Genomic DNA, 16,672 nt, shown 5'->3' on the forward strand with positions numbered 1-16,672 from the left:
CTATTCTTTCTGGTGTTGTCTGTCAATATAAGCAGGTATTTCTGCAAGATTTTTAAACTGATAACTGGACTCATTATGAAGATTTTTAAAGTCATACCACGTTAGGTTATCATACTACCTAGGGCTGATTAATTTATTGAAAATGCAAAGTAGATTTAAATTAAACTAGAAAAGATTCTTAGTTGTTTAGGATATATGCTGAGGCGTCAAAGGAAGTGTTGCATCCACTGTATTTGAGAGATTGAACCAATGTAATTTCAAAGATAGAAGCAACACTTCCTCTACCACTTCCCTGGGGAAATTAATTCACAACAAAATATCTCTTACCATTAGTTTTTTGTTTTAAGTATTGTAATTATTCTTACATTTATTTCATTACTCCTAGTTAAAACTCTTGGGACCACAGAAACAATTTCACTTCCTCTTTCCTGTTTATATATTTTAAATGATTCCAGACCTTTATTCATCCCTTCTTTCCATATGGCCAAAGGAGATAAGTTTATTAATGTTCACTCTATTGGTAAAAACCCAAGATGTGAAATTTTAGCTGTATATAGATAGCTCTAGCAGATTTGCCAATGTTTGATAATAACAATGCATGGTGGGCGGTTGTGGTTTTTAATTTTTAAACTGGAATTGTTTATCATGCTGGCCTTTTTCCAGAGAAGCTCTCTGGTTCTTTCTGAACATGCAGGGTCTGCAGCTCCAATGACAGGAGTAATTTTCCCGTTCTTTGCAATTTTTTTAAACAATATTTAGTATTATGAGGTTTTTGTTCTATAATTTTCCCCCCTGTCTTTGAGCAGAATCTTTTTACAAAAATAATCTCCAAGAGATATTGTATTTTTCTGACAAGGTTATAGGTATCTTTGTACTTTGTTTCATGAATCTCTAAGTTTAAACAATTTTCATATTGAATTTTATACTGTTATTTAATTTTAAGAGAATGATAAGTTTCCATTTAAAAAAAAATAGTAAATTCTAGTAAGGTATCAGGAAGTCTTAGTTTTTCTATGCAGATTCAGATGCCTGCAAAACTGCTTTGACTTTTTCATTTTAAATGTTTGGCTTAAGATTTTAGTTGAAATTTGTTATTTCCAGTGGTGTTTTGTAGTATTCTGTTGGGTTTGTTTGTTTGTTTGCTTGTTGTTTTTTTCTGTTGTGTTTTTTTTATTATTATTATTATTTTCTGCTTGTTTCAATGTGGATAACTACCAAAATTCCCATTTCCCCTCTTAATATTTCTGCTGGGGAAACCTTAACAGCTGGGAAGGGGAAGTAGGATTGAGTTTGTGACTTAAATATGTGAATAAACCATTGACTTGACCTCTGAAGTGAGGGCTATATTTAATGTTAATTCTTCCTCTGTCTTGTAGTGCAGCCTTGAGTAAGTTACTTAAATCATGTCACTATCCCACTAAGAAAGCAGTATAATTCTTCAGAGTTTATTGAGAGCTAACCAGTACCTGCTGTCAATATAAAACCCACAAAGTTTAGAATTGATGCAGCTTGTCGTCTTTCATTTGTTTCCGTATAATGGACTGCCAGCTCAGGCATTTAATTCTGGGAATTAATACTTGGGTAACTGGTTGATTACTTCCTTTTTGATGTCTGTCTCCAGGGTGTGTGAGAATGGTCAATGTGCTGGAGTAACGAATGGAACACACAGTGCTACTTCTGAGATGAAGAAACCAAAACATCCAGAGTTAGGTGCGTTTTTATTTCCCCACCTTAGCAAGAAAAATTGCTCTGTGCTGTTCTAGGGGTACAGCAAGAAAACATTCACTTCTTGTGATTGTGTCATTCAGGAGATGTCTATGATGCACCTACTGTTCCGGTACCTTTGCCACCTGCACGACCTCCTACCAGAGACAACCCAAAACACAGCTCTTTGCTCAACAGGACACCCTCCGATTATGATCTTCTGGTGCCCCCTTTAGGTTGCAGACTTTTTGATGATTACATTTAATGGTTAACATAGCCTAGATTAACCAAATGCCACGTTTATTGAAAAAAAACCATGTTGAGTATGCTAAGAGTACCAAACAAGCTATGGGCTAAATATTACAGCTGTACATCAATATTTACCAGTGATCCATGTGTGGCGTCTGTCTGTAAGCCCTCATGCAAGACAGATGAAAAGGCAAACAACATTTGTATTCAAGCTGCAAAGAAAAGCAAAATTGTTTTGCCTAAAACAGATTAAAAATTATTGTCCTTTAATGTGAAGTTTGAGCATTGCAATTTAATGCAAGCATGGAGGGTTTTTCCAATTGTAGATTTAATAATTGCATTCTTTTTATCATATAGAAAGGTAAATGACAGGGAGCTGGTATTTAAATCAAAGAAAACTAAATTGAGTTACATTAGTAAATTTATTTCTGATTCTTGTCTACTGCCAAGGGGCAGTTCAAAGCTCAGCGCTGCCTATAGTTTCCAATAGCTATCTTTCCCAACCCTGATTTCTGCTCTCGCACCCAAAAACCAACAAGCTTAAAATTTTGAGGTCAGAAGCATTAAAAAAGCCGCTCTGCCTATATAATGGGGCCGGGCTTGACCATCACCCACATCATCATTGACAAATTCAGTTGTATCATTGCGAGACTGTACTATACGTGCCATCATCCAATTTTCTGGTTCATAAAACCTTTTGAACATTTGCCATGTTCCTGCACTATTCTCTTTCTGATCTCTGAAGTGTTCTGAGTTGTAAGAATATATAGAATTGAAGGTGAAAGAGCAGAAAAAAAATACTTGGTACTTCTTGTTAACCCTGGTTCTGTCTGCTCTACCTTTATGTAAGGGAAAATTATTTTGCCAAGCATAGAAGATTCAGTTTACGCCTTGGGTCAGAGCTTTAGATAGCAGATAAAGATACACATTGTATAAGTGTAGCAGATTGGGTGTAATCACCGTTGGTGTTTGAATATAAATATATTTTCTTAGCTGCTGAAACATAGCTGTTACTCTGCACTGATAATTAGTGAGGCTTTCATTACTCTTTGCAACTGATCCACTTAAGAGAAATCTTTTCCCCCCATCCCAGAAAAGAAATTGAGCAATACGAAGGTCATTCAGAGCATGTTTTAGAAGAGGATTGTGCATAGAAAGAGTCAGACTTACAATTTCATTAGTACAGTCACTGAACTGCTAGATGAACCCTAGGAGTAAGGGCCTCAGCAGCCAGAGAAAAATCAGTTTTGAACTTCGCTCTTTATTCTATGATGCTTAATGAAGTTTTGCTCATCTAATAAATTTTTCCTAAATGCAGGTGAAGATACGTTTGATAGCTCACCCCCTTCACTACCACCACCACCACCACCTGCTCGGCATAGCATCACTGAGCACACAAAACCTGCTGGCTCAGGAAGCCGACCTCCTTCAGGACATGAACTGTTCCTTCATCCTGGTAGGAATACAAAAGGAAAAAACATATTATATTTCACTATTATGTACTCCAGAGGCATATCTGTTCTGTGATAATGTCATCAGGCTTTAGAAGTCTGTTTTGTCTACACCTCAATATACGAAAATATCAGAAATAGTTCTGGTGTTTTTTTGTGTGTGTGTGTGTGTTTTTTAAATGATGGAGATGAAACAAGTCAGAATATAAAAAGGCTCACCTTTTCATTATCACAAATTAATGAAATAAAGTCAATATTTTTTACCAGGCATGACATTTTGGAAAATTGTGCTTTTCTAGTAAGAATTGCTACTTCTGAAGTGTAAAGTTTTTTGTTGTAATCTGTGATAGTAGTTTGTATCCTTTTGTCAACTCCATTGTTTTTTCTAGTTCAGTGTAATTCATGTTTTTGTTTGTTTCCAAGTTGGTACTTGAGGAAAAACTAGAAAAGAAGGAAAACAACATCCTGTTTTGTTAGAATTGTTGCTGTGAAATTTTGTGGCAAAACTATATTAATTGTGAACACAGCTGCAGAACCCTGTGGTTCATTACTTTGTGGTTAATAAGTCAAATTTTCACCTATCTTTTCCCACAAATTGCTGTCACATTTTTTGTTCAGTATTTTGCTTGTAAAGGGCATAAAAGTTATGTTCAACATTTATAACTTTGGGTTGACAAGTGTCAGGTTAATTACGTTGAATACCTTTGTTGCTGACAATACAATTGCAACAGGGTTTTTGTGGGTTATAGTACATGTCTTTGAAGTGACGTTATTTTCCTCTGCAGAAGCTTCCAAAAAATGATGGTGTCTAAGTTTACGGGTCCCAAGAATATTTTCAGTGATTATCTACCTTGAAGTGTGATTAGATGTCTTCCCCTTCCTATCTGTTCTTAATGAGAGGCTGTATGGAGAGGCTTAAGTTGAAATGTTTTGGCGGTAGTATTACAGGAGTGCAGGACTATAGATGATGAGCAATTATGTGCAACTGCATAATAGTCTGCCTGGTTGTAGGGTGTTTGGCTGATTCTTGTGAATAATACTAGCTGTGGGATGAAAGTGAGCTAATTTAGGTTGAACCAGAATGACCCTTTTTGAAATGTTTTTATTATATATATATTTTACCATCAGTCAAGACCTGAACATCGAGTAATTCACCAAAACTGTGTGTGTTTATAATGCAGAACTCAGGTTGGTGCATTACCTTCTCATATAAGCCTCTGCATGCATCCAGGTAAAAAGACTAAACACATCACAGGATGTAAAGGTTGATCATAAATATAGGACCAGGGATTAATTTATCTTCTACGCTTCAAAATAAAAATAATGTAACCTATAGCAGTCCAGTCTGAATGGGTGCCTCAATTGTATAATCTGAGGCAGAAACCCAAAGTGCACCATTCAGTTCTAATGGGAATGGAGAGGGGAAGATGAAAGCCCCCACCTCCAGAAGCATACAAGCTCTGTTGATCTGTGTGCAGTTCCCAGAAATATGGAGAGTTTTGAATTATCTAATGTTATTTCCAAATAATCTAAAAAAAATCAATGACAGTGTTTAAAAAAAAAAAATATGGCTTTGAATTAAAAATCTGGAAATGTATTTAAGGCAATTTATTCTCCATGTTTGCATAGTGAATACAATCTTATCACAACAATTAATTTTCATTGATCTTGTAAGTGTACACATCTACTTGGGCATAGATTCTTTTGTGAATTGGTCTTCTTTTATCTTACGGTATTTCTAAAGCCATATTGACGTATTTGACACCGCATTGTTTCAAAGAAACCACTGCAAATGATTTATGATTAGGTTTCGAGGATTGGTTTCCATACAAATTTTTGGGGTGATACCTTATCTATCCATTAAAGACTGTGAGATTAGAATAGTATTCTCACCATTAATAACAATAAAAAGTTGCACACACATACAAACACTATTTCGAGTCAAGAGCAGAAGTCAGGTCCAGGAGGATGTTAAAACCTCGGTCAGCTGCCTCTTTAGTAGACTGAAAATACTTTAAAGGAGGCCACAATATGCCAGGCCTGTGTAGTTCTCTCATTTTTTAAATTCTGTTCCTATAATCAGCAGAAAAAAATGAAAAGCCTTCAGCAGTCCCTGTAATGTTCACCCAGCAGCTGGGACTATGCGAACAGGAAATCTGCCCTGCAGTCTTGGTGGCAGAATATTGAAGCGTTAACCAAGCTCTAATCAAACAGACTAGCAGCGATACTTCTAATTTTGCTGCATCGGGCCTTGCAGCCTCTTTCATGCTTTGCCAGCCACAGTCCTAGCAGTGTCATGCCTGAGTAATTGAAAGGTACTTCATGAATGTCAACAGAGTAGCCATTGTCACTGCAGGATAGACCACCTTTGAGTTGTGCTCCGGTTTTGGTCACTTCAAGACTTGGATGGATGCATGCATATGCACACACTATGGGGGAATGCCTCTTTGGATTCATAGCTTTTTTGAAAGGAGGCTACTTTAAACCTAGATTCTGTGCATCAGCCCTCCCTCTTCCCCAGATAATAATTCTAATTATTCTAAGACACTTTATTGCTTTATTATTGCAGATCCCCATTTTGATCCGATAACCGGTCATGTTCCTTTGCCACCTGCTCGTAGAGTAACTGGAGAAAATGTAAAAACAAATAGGACATCTCAAGACTATGATCAACTTCCTGCCTCTTCAGGTAAGGTAGAAGACTGTTTCTGTAGAAAATTACAGCTTCACGAAGCAAGTAACTTTCATCTGTAAAGTTGAATGAGGTTTTTGTCATTCAGGGCAACAATTGGCAGTGGTGATATTGCTTTACAAAAACACAAAATCCTCAAAGGATGATAGAGATTAAAGTTCTGCAGTATAGGTAGAAGAAACTACCTACCTTTGTGGGGTTATGTAGAAATTATGGCATTAATTTCACTAGCTGACAAGCAGAATGCTTTTGTGAGTTCTAGTTTTCCTTATTTTTTGAGAAAAACAGGGAGTTGGCTGCTGCCTTTGAATTTCACAGGAGATCAGAAGTCCTTCAGGGATCACATGCCTCTCACTTCCAGCTTTATGTTTTATTGCTCCTCAAAAAAAAGTAGCTTCACTGTCTACAGTATTATTAATTTCCAGTCTTTTTTTGCTAGTATGTCTGTGTGAGGTTCTAAGAAAATTTTAAAATACTTCTAAATAAAACTTGCAAGAACCAGAAACTATTAAAATTCAGTCTTCTGGTTGCAGTGGAACAGGTACACGAGAATCAATTCCTCTGTCAAAGAAATTTTGCTTATTGTTTTCAGACAACACAAATGCTATTTAAAGGAGATATTTAAATTCATTTAAATAAAATAATAACAGTATTGCCTGTATTCCAAAGTATTTTCACCAATTTGTAGACAAATTTTCTTTTCATTAGATGTGCATGGTATATGGAGTAGGGGGAGGATTGTCCCACCTGCAGCATTTTGCTGTGTGGAGAGATACCACAAATTAAAAAACAAGTGGTGATTTGAACCATTAAACACTATTCATTCTCCAGATATTGTGAATTGTATGTGAAAAGTAGTTTCTAATGCATAAAGAAATGAGGGGACTTGCTATCTAGTCTTTCAATTTTAATTGTCATCAGTGTTTAATTGCAACAATCACAAGTGGAAAAATGCTACAGTTTTTAATAGTAATTATATATCTCCTCCTTAGGAATGCATAGTTCTACTCTGCTGGGTGTAGGAAAGAATGAATATCTTTTTCCAACTTAAAGTACAGGAGAGATTAAGTAAGCCTGAGGAATGCTATAGAATCTTCAATGAATAGCACATCTGAGAATGAGTGGGATGCCTTTGGTAAATAGTAGCACTCTTGGGAGGATGTCTCTATTAATATAATACTGTTGCTCATTTTTTCTCATTGTTAGAAAAAAACTGGCTTTGTAATACATGTTTTATACATGACACTGTGAGGGGTCTATTTGCCTTACAACGTTAGCCTGATGTATTTGAGGAAGTTTTAAATTCTTTTGCAATATAAATTATGATTACCTTTTAAATTGTTTTTTCCCCTGTGGTTTTTGGTAGAACAATTTTTAAAATTGTCTTAAATTACTGCAAGTTCTTTGCTGGTTAAGTTCTCAGAGCTTTTTGATGTCACTTAATAAATACTATTCTATCTGTATGTTTCCCACAGCTGCCTTCTGAAACATCTAAATGTGTTTACTTTTACTATAAATATAATTCTAAATCAGTATGATAATACAGCAAGATATTCAATTCAATTTCAATTAATTGAAAGCTGTGTGATAGATCACGTCATAGTCTTATATGGAAAGTTGTTTTTACAGTGGCATTACTTCTATAGAATGGAACTGATAAGCTTCACGGTTAACTGATGGGCCTCACTCTATGATTTAAAAAATACAGTCTAGAGATTGTACCTCTACTTAAAACTTTAGTTTTTACATTTATTCTGAACTAATCAGTTCATTTAGAAAATTTTTCTTCATTTCAGCCTTTTTGTAGGGTGATTCTTTGAACTAGCTGGAAAGGAAATGTAGTTCGCTCTAAAATCTAATTACAATTTTGCCACTGGCTCCCTAGAGTAGCACTGGGAGTTCTTTGACTTCTGTGCTTCATTTTGACTGTTTATAAGATTGCTGTCCTGATGTTTAACCGAATTATTAATATGTTATGACAAATTCATTCTACTTCAGCCATGTATTTAGTATTGAACACAAGAAACGGTTCTCAGCTATGCACCTAACTATCCCAAAGGCATAATTTTTCAAACATCTTAAATACATCATTTTTAAATTACTGCCATAAAAGCAAAACAAATGAGATTGCTTTTTCAACTGATATTTTACCTAAGCACAGCCAATGACATGTGGGAAGGGTAGAAGAAAATTAGGCCTCTAATATGGATGTCTGATGTATTTTAATGAGTTTAGGTACTCTGTAAGAAATTGATTCAAATGGCTAGTTAAAAACATTATGACCAGTTAAGTATCGTATATTCCTATTCACTCATCTGGCCTCGTTATAGCACTTGCATGCAAATTTAAATTCCTTTACCATGAATGTTTGGGTTCAAGGGTATGGAGTGGTGTCATATACTGTTTCAGGGTAGATTTCCATTAAGCCTAAGGAGAATCATCTGCCTCAGTAATGTAAAATATGAAGATCATACCCAGCAGCATGATGAAACAGTAGATACAGTTACTCCTTTCTCCCTGCTCTGCCTGTTCCTTAGTATAGATGTCCCCTCAGTGTGCTTTGTTCCTGTACCCCAGTTACATGTGGCTGCTTGCCACTGCTCCACAGGGGGCCTTGCACAACAAGCCCTCGTCACCCTTCAGCTTCTCTCTTTGCCTCTTTCCCCAGTGCTTCTCGGTCTGTTGGTGAAAGACCGTGTCACATACTGGAGAAGCAGCAAGGGTCATTTCAATGCAGAAAGGAAAAGCACAGCTGGCATCATTACAAATACTCTCCTCCCATGGTGTCACAGAGCTTTCACACCTCACAGTTTTTTCCACACTTTTTAAACATTTATTAAATGAGCCTGTCTTTGCCTTTATACTTACCAATTTCCTAAGGGTTAAATGTAGTGCTGAATTACAGAAACGTGGGTGATAGAAGATACTCTTTGCTGTGGTAACTGTTAATTGAATTACACAATTAGAAAATCTGTTTGAATTTTTAGTTAAGCATTCACAGTGGCTGAAACATCAAAGGATGGAAGGTTGGAAGGGAAGTTTTGCTTAAATACTTCTATCTCAGTGTCCAGATGGACGTGCAGCTTAGGCTTAGTATCTCTAAGCTCAGGATCCAATGTGATACCCACCTTCAGCTAAAATTTTATATGGATGTGAAGATACTGAAAGAGATGTCAGCACTTAAAAAAATAATAATAATGGGAATTGACTTACAGAGAGGGCTGAAGATCTCTGTGCTATAGAGAGATGTCACTGGAGTGAGAATAAAATATGTATGCTGCAAATCTGCTCACATAATTAAAAATGACCTTTCTAAATGATGTGATTGCTCAAAAAAGTTTCTTAGGAAGCTTCAGTAAAGCGAAGGCATCATATGAGAAATAACTTAAGTTTCAAACCTCTGTTAGACTGACTAGAACAAAAATATCTCATGTAGTGCATACACACAAAGAAGGATCTGGCCTATGTATAAGTAATTTCTTCTGTACTTCAAGCAAGGGAAAATATAAAGTTTGCAAAGTGATTTTTTCATTCTCTCTAGGTAAGTCCATAACAAAATGTTCATATTAAAACGGTTTAAAATGTGAAAGAAAGCAGATTGTTTTTAACATGATATATCATTATTTTAAATATGAAGAACGTTCTTCTGTTAGTCTTGACTTTTCTAGAATAAGTGAAATGAGAAATTTGAACTTGTTTCTGATTTAGTTTAGTTTTTAGTTATTAACCACATTTCCTGAGCTATAATTAATTTCTCTATTCAGTGGATTTCGTAGATGTTCCACATCTTCATAACAGGTTTGGATCTGTCTTGAGGTGTGTTTAGTAGAATGATTAGTGTTTATATAATGCTTCACATCTTCTGAGATGATTCAGAGATAAAAATTCATAACAATTATGAAACAGTCCTTACCATCTGCAGGTTGTCATAACTATTTGCACAGGAAATAAGCAATGCAATTGGAACAAAATTAACCTTGACCCTTTAATGTTAATTCTTAATCAAACTACTCTCATCCATTTGTTACATGAATATCACAGTTTTGCTTAAAGTACTATTTGCTTATCTTCTCTGAATTAAGAAACTGAATTAAATTTATAGCAACACTTCCATCTAAATACATGGAAACTAAGTTGAGGGAGAAATACACCTTGGTTAGACATGCAATAATATGAACTATTTTTATTCATCTGAAATATTTAATGCAGCCTGTTGAATTACAGTTCTCTTCATCCAGTGTTGTAATTACCATATTGTAACAGAAATGCTAGAAGATACCATGTTCTTTCATCAATAAAAAAACAGTAGCTCTGGAGTACTTAACACTGCAAAATGCCATTGCTGTCAGTCTAAGTAAACAGGAAGTGTCACAGTCAAAAATTCCTCTAATTTATCTGTGAAAGTCACTGATGGAACTTTTCAGAACCCTTTTTGAAGGATTAAATATTTTTTTAGAATACTTTGCTCTTGAAAGTGTTTTCTGTGCTGTGCCTACTTGTATTTAAGCTTCTTATTGTGGAATCAGTGAGGATAAAGAGGTTTCAGTAAAGTGCCAAATTTACTTGAGCATGAAACTCTTGACTCAGAAGATTAGTAAGTTTGAATATTATCTCTTTTCATCAGTACATCATGATTCTTAGCACCAGCATTAACTGTGAAGGTAACCTTTCTATAGAAGAGAAGGAAAAGAGAGAGATTTCCAAAGAGGGACTGAGGAGGAAGGATCGTGTTCTGTTCTTGACACTGAAATTAACTGAACTAAATATATATATATATATTTTAAATGTAGTTATTTGATTTTTGCATTGCTGCTGTGCATGAAATGACCTCCAATTGACTGAACAGGATCTGCAAGATGTAGCAATAAGCAAAGGATTTTTCTCCTTCAAACATATTTGGCTGGATTCCTCTTCAGCACAGCTTATTGACCTGAATAAAATAGTGATAATTCATTTTTTGAATTTCTTAAGGAGACTAAGAAAAAGTTCTAGAACTGAAGGTTGAGAGTAGATAGCCTTTCAAATTGTGACCGGCTATTGTCACCATTTTTGCTGTTTTGTCATACTTTACTTTTCTTCCAGCTTTGGATAATTCAGAACATAACTTGCACATTCTTACCATATTATTAAAATGGTATTTCACTACATTATTTCTATTTTGGATGTTCTTGAAGATTCCAGCTTCTATCCAAACTTTAAAATGAGATATATCAGTGAATTAAAATCTCTCTTCCCATTTCTTCAGAATTTCCCTTTTTAAACTGCTTCATGAGGCTAAATAACTTGAGGCTTGACCTACCTATAATACAATTTTTAAGGCAATTTGTAATGATTTCTATCTGCTTTATTTGAAACAGATGGTTCACAAGCACCAGCCAGGCCCCCTAAACCACTTCCTCGGAGGACTGCACCAGAAATACACCACAGGAAAGCATACAGCTCTGACAGTTCCACGGAAAATGTGGATGCAAAAATTGCAAAACTTATGGGAGAAGGTTATTCCTTTGAAGAAGTCAAGAGGGCACTTGAAATTGCCCAGAATAATGTTGACGTGGCCCGTAGTATTTTAAGAGAGTTTGTCTGTTTTCCTCCACCAGTCTCTCCACGTCTCAATCTATAGTAGCATGAAGATTTTCTTGGAGCATGTGAATTCTACATATACATGTGTGGATTGGGGAATGAGAGAAAGAAGAGAACAGAATATTTTTCTTTCATCTTTAATAGGAGGGTGTCTGTTTCCAGCCGTTTATCAAAGGCTCATGGCTGCTCTGATCAAGACTTATAAATATGCTGAGGCTTATGTATTTTTGCTAGCCATACTTTTTTAAATCAGGGTTGAACTGACAAAATAATTTAAAGAAGTTTACTTCCCTAGAACTTTTAATCTGTGAAATGCTTTTTCTTGTTTACAAGTTGGCAAGTTACAGTTTTCTAGTTGATGCCTGTACTATGTTCATATCCCTTGTACTTTTGGTCAGTTCTGCTGTAGCATTCCCAACAGTTTCCATGCTGACCACCCCATCAACTAAATCATCACTTTCCAGAAATTCTGTTTTTGTCGTTTTGTTTTTTTCTCTTACAAGATGGTTTAATTGTTTTTTTGCATTTCAGCTCATCAAATGCAAAAGTATGTGGCCTTCACTACTGATTATTTTTTTCTTCTGAGATTCCTTTGTTTTTGAGAGAGGAAATATCTGAATGTAAAATACATTATTATGTCTATGAACTGCCTTTTTAAAGGTATTTTGACAGTAATGTTGGGCAGCTTTCTGTTTAACATGAATTTCATGACCTGTAATCTTCAAGGTTTTTTTATACACAGCTTCTACAATTAAGAGCAAAAAATATCCCAACCAAGAATTACAATACTTCATGCAGTGATACTGAGTTCTGACATGTAAAAGCTCTTTAATAATTGACTATTTGATTGCAAGTGTTCAAAACAAACAAACGACAAAACAAATGCACATGATAATGTACTGCATTTTGATTACACACTAATTACACCACTTCTCTGTGACGTATGTATACCAAGGCATGCCAGACTAGAAGGAATCTTTTTGAATCACATCGATGGTATTCAGGTAAATTCCAGTTCTAGCTTCTGCAAAGTAGAATGCGGTTAATTTTTTGAGTGATTATCCTGTGGTTCATTGTGGCTTGGATCAGTTTGTATTAACATGGAAACTTCAAAATTTTGATGCACTGTTAATTCCTAATGCTACTGTAGCAATATTTTTTTGCAAAGTTCTTTAGTATCTCCTCCGTACACTTTATTATTCTCCAGTATGTGTTTAATATCCAAATTCATTCATTCACTTTCCAGCTACTTAGTTGGAAATACATTGCTTTAGATGGCTAGTGATACTACAGACTTTGACATGTTATTTTTAAGCCCCAAATGATGCAAGCCAAATTGAAAATCCTTCTAACTTTAGAAAAGACAGAGAGAAGTTGGTTGTGTTCTTAGTACACTGAAAGTTAAGAGTCCAAATATTTCCAGAATAGTTTTTGATTGCTGCTTCCCCGTTTTTGTAGGAAACTTCAAGTCTTCTTTTCTTCTGTTACTGTTGAAAAGATAAAACCATGCGGTAGTTAGATTTTTCACATTTTGAGATGTGACCAGTAAATGAGAATTTTCACATTGTGCTAAGCTGGGTGTGAGTTACATATTTATTGTTCCCTTTCAGCTGTCAGTTTTCTCCTTCACTCATAGCAAGTGATAAAAGCTGCACCACTTACAGGATCAGATCTCAGCAGCCAATGCGTTTGTTCTTAAAATTTTTGAATATGGCAAATGCCTGAATTGCAAGATTCAAAGTAACTGGAAATATCCAGTGGAAATTGCTGTGACATCTCAAAGTCCACCATTTCATCAAATAACTTATTCTTAAAACTAATTAAATAAACTATTTTACAGTATCACAAAGCATAGTATGTCTATCATTAATCTGCTTTGTTTCAGTGATAAGAGATGATTAGAGGAATTCAGGGTATAGGGAAGAGATAAGTGTTTCTGTTCCATATTAAGTAAATAATTCTTGAGTTTATGTTCTACAAAAGGGCATTTACAGCTTCCTTTAAATGTTCACTTGTTGCATACAGCTTATGAAAAGTTTTGGTTGAAGTTATATTCTGTGCTTTTAGTCTCTCCCTTGTTCTGGGGGAAAGTTTTATGCAGTCTTGAGCCCTGTTATTTATTTGGTTTGTTTACAGCATCACTCTAGCATTTCCACTAACTATAAATGGAAGATTACACATGCAGTTGAATTAAACGTTTAAAAAATTAAATTAAACTAGTGCAGTTTTACTGGAATTACTTAAGTGTGGTTCTAGCATAACTGCCAGCATAGCAATGATGACAGTGAAGAAAAGAATTTTGCAGGGATGAGAAAACAATCTGCAGATTGAATTCTGAATTGTAATGGAGAACCCTCTCATTTTCTCATTTTTATGCAACATCTTAGTGTAAATGACAACCTTTTGTTTTAATTAGAGGTGGGAACTGCTGCCTGATGAATTAAGGTTTTAATGTATTTTTCCTTCTCCTTTCTGGTTGTGACCAGCAATAACTTTTTTTTTTTAAGTATTTGTTGAATGTGTTGAAAATGCTTGATGAACAATATTCTTAATGGTGACTTGAAAAAGAGTTCCATTAATCTTTAAATGAGTGTGCTGTTACCACTTCTAAATAGCCAAACGTAAAGACTGTTTCAAACCCGTTTAGGTTAGTAGTTTAAAGTCAAATAGAGTAAAATTGCTTTGTTAGAATGTTGATGCTTACTATGCAGGAATTAATAGGCTTAAATAATTTGGCTACCGTCTAATTCTCTAAACATCTTAACCTTTTAAAGACTCAAGGGTTCAAGTCTGGCAGTGTTGTGCACGTATATAACTTTAAGCAAGACTGACTAGTGAGACTGCTTGAATGAACAGAATGAACAAAGTTGGTTAAACTTAGAAATGTGTGCTGTCGTGATTAAGGCTACAGGCATATTTCCTCCAACTAAATGTCATTGCAGGCATTAGACTACCATTCTGTTGTCTGTAGGTAAACTTTATCTCCTTCTGGCTAAATTTCAAGCAAATTGGCTGAATCAGAAGTTAAGCAAAGTAAGTGGACACCAGTAGCATGGATCTTTTCTAAAGACTCTAGGAAAAATTTGAAATTGTGCTAAAATAAATGAATTGAACATAATTAGCTGTGTTAATGGCTTGGCTGGAACCCTAAAATGGCCACTGTTAAAAATTTTTAATGTTCAATATCTGAAGAGTGCATCTGGCACAGATTTTTTCATAATGTGAATTTAGGAAGTTGGTACCAGGATCATTTCTTCTGTTATATGTTTCATTTTCAGCTTGAAGCTTTTCTTTGCACTGATGACTCTGACCTAAAAGCATTTAAATTTGCGTCTTAAAGCTTGACAAATTTTGAAGCAGATGAACGAACGGTGTATTCTAAGCAGATTCAGTTACTACCTGCTGACCTGGAATTTAGTGCGTGTAGGAATGACTTCTTGAAAAAGACTTAATTAGTTTCCATTTTGAAGGATTTTCTTCCAAATAGCTATTTTATATGAGAAATGCCTTTTATAAACTTGTCTAACATGTGGCAAACTTAGTGACGTGTTCAATTAATTTATATTTTATTCAACTTTTTTTTTTTTTTTGGTTATTATGTAAGCTCAAGTTCTTTATCTGTTCTTGTAAGGTATTTTATAAAATTAATGTTAACAGAATGTTGGGTTGCTCCGTGATTTTTCAAGACTCTGTCTCTCTGTTGTTGAATATTAACCCTTTTCATATGCTGCTTTAGAAGCATACACTACCATCGGTACAGGTCTTACAAGCCATCGGTTTGTAAGCCACAAAAAAGGCCTCACTGTAAAATAAGGCTAATCATTGCATTCAGACATTTGCTTTGCATCCCCATACGTTACTTCACTTCTAAATTTCAGTGGTGAAAATTAGCAGTAACTTCAGAATGTGCATGTCTTAATCGTATAGCAGAAAAATCATCAAATATTTAGAATCAAAAGTAACAACTATATAGTCCAACTGTACATTAATTTACAGGATTTTTTGCTGATGAAAATGACAACAGACTTGCACAGATACTGCTTTGACATTCTGTGCATTTGCATTCTCAACCATTATATTCTTAATGTTAAAAATATTTTAGGAGTGTAAAACACTTTTTTTCTTTCCTGTTATTGTATTCCAGCATTCTGAAAAAGTTTAGAAAATCTGATGTCAGTATGATGAATTAAAATAGAACTATTACTACTTAAAGCCCAACCACATTACCTGAAGATGGGATTAGACAATCAGTGATCGGATTTTCCTGCTACTTTCTTCCATCCATATTAAATTATTGTCCATTATATTGGTTGCTTATAGACATATTACTAAATAGAGAAGGTAACTGTTTGGTATACTCATCCTTAGTCCTACAGCTGCCTATTTCTTTCATTTCTCCTCTTCTGGTGTGAAAGTCAGCTGTCACTTCATTGTGTCACAGATACATTTTAGCAGCTGGGTGCCTTAAGAATGTTTCAATGAGGTTTTTTTTTTGTTTGTTTTTAGTTTTTCTGATAGACCTAGTCATCTAATTCTGCGCAAGCTACCTTCCTCCATTTATCAGTTGCAATGAGTCTCCATCAGGAAGATTAAATATGGATTTTAAAACACTTTGTGTTACTTTGATACCAAAATGTATGCCTAACTATATTTTTTTGAAAAAAGTCAGCTTTTCTTTACTGCAGTAATTGCCATGGATGCCAGCAGAATGGAGAAGGAGCAGATAACTGCGCGGAAGATAATTCTGCTCCAACAGTCCAAGTCCCTCTATCTTTTTGGAGTACAAGATTTAGCTGTTTTGAATCTCCAGAGTGTCTAGTTCAAATGAAGTATTTGGGAAGATTACTTCAGTCTTCAATTACCGTGTCCTTCTCCAAGATGTTCTGCGTTCATGTTATTTCGGAACAGGTTGCCAGGGTCTTAGCAGCAGAGGGAAGTGTGAAGTAGCACTGTGCTCATAATGTTTTTTGGTGCTAGCAGAACAGCCAAAAGCTTC

At 35.1% G+C, this 16,672-nt stretch overlaps 1 protein-coding gene across 2 annotated transcripts in view; it reads left to right on the forward strand.

Annotated features, from left to right (window-relative positions):
* CBLB (Cbl proto-oncogene B) overlaps positions 1-13,525 on the forward strand; it is a 132,871-nt gene extending 119,346 nt beyond the window's left edge. The window contains exons 15-19 of one of the 2 annotated variants that reach the window (XM_035540494.2): positions 1,622-1,710; positions 1,809-1,940; positions 3,272-3,409; positions 5,974-6,093; positions 11,454-13,525. In XM_035540494.2, coding sequence (XP_035396387.1) covers positions 1,622-1,710; positions 1,809-1,940; positions 3,272-3,409; positions 5,974-6,093; positions 11,454-11,716 — 742 coding nt within the window. In that variant the 3' untranslated portion in view covers positions 11,717-13,525. The remainder of the gene's footprint in view (positions 1-1,621; positions 1,711-1,808; positions 1,941-3,271; positions 3,410-5,973; positions 6,094-11,453) is intronic. The other variant, XM_035540495.2, reaches the window with a different exon arrangement.
* Positions 13,526-16,672: the final 3,147 nt, after the last annotated feature.

Source organism: Cygnus atratus, chromosome 1, assembly GCF_013377495.2.
Source record: "Cygnus atratus isolate AKBS03 ecotype Queensland, Australia chromosome 1, CAtr_DNAZoo_HiC_assembly, whole genome shotgun sequence".
NCBI classification, from domain to species: domain Eukaryota; kingdom Metazoa; phylum Chordata; class Aves; order Anseriformes; family Anatidae; genus Cygnus; species Cygnus atratus.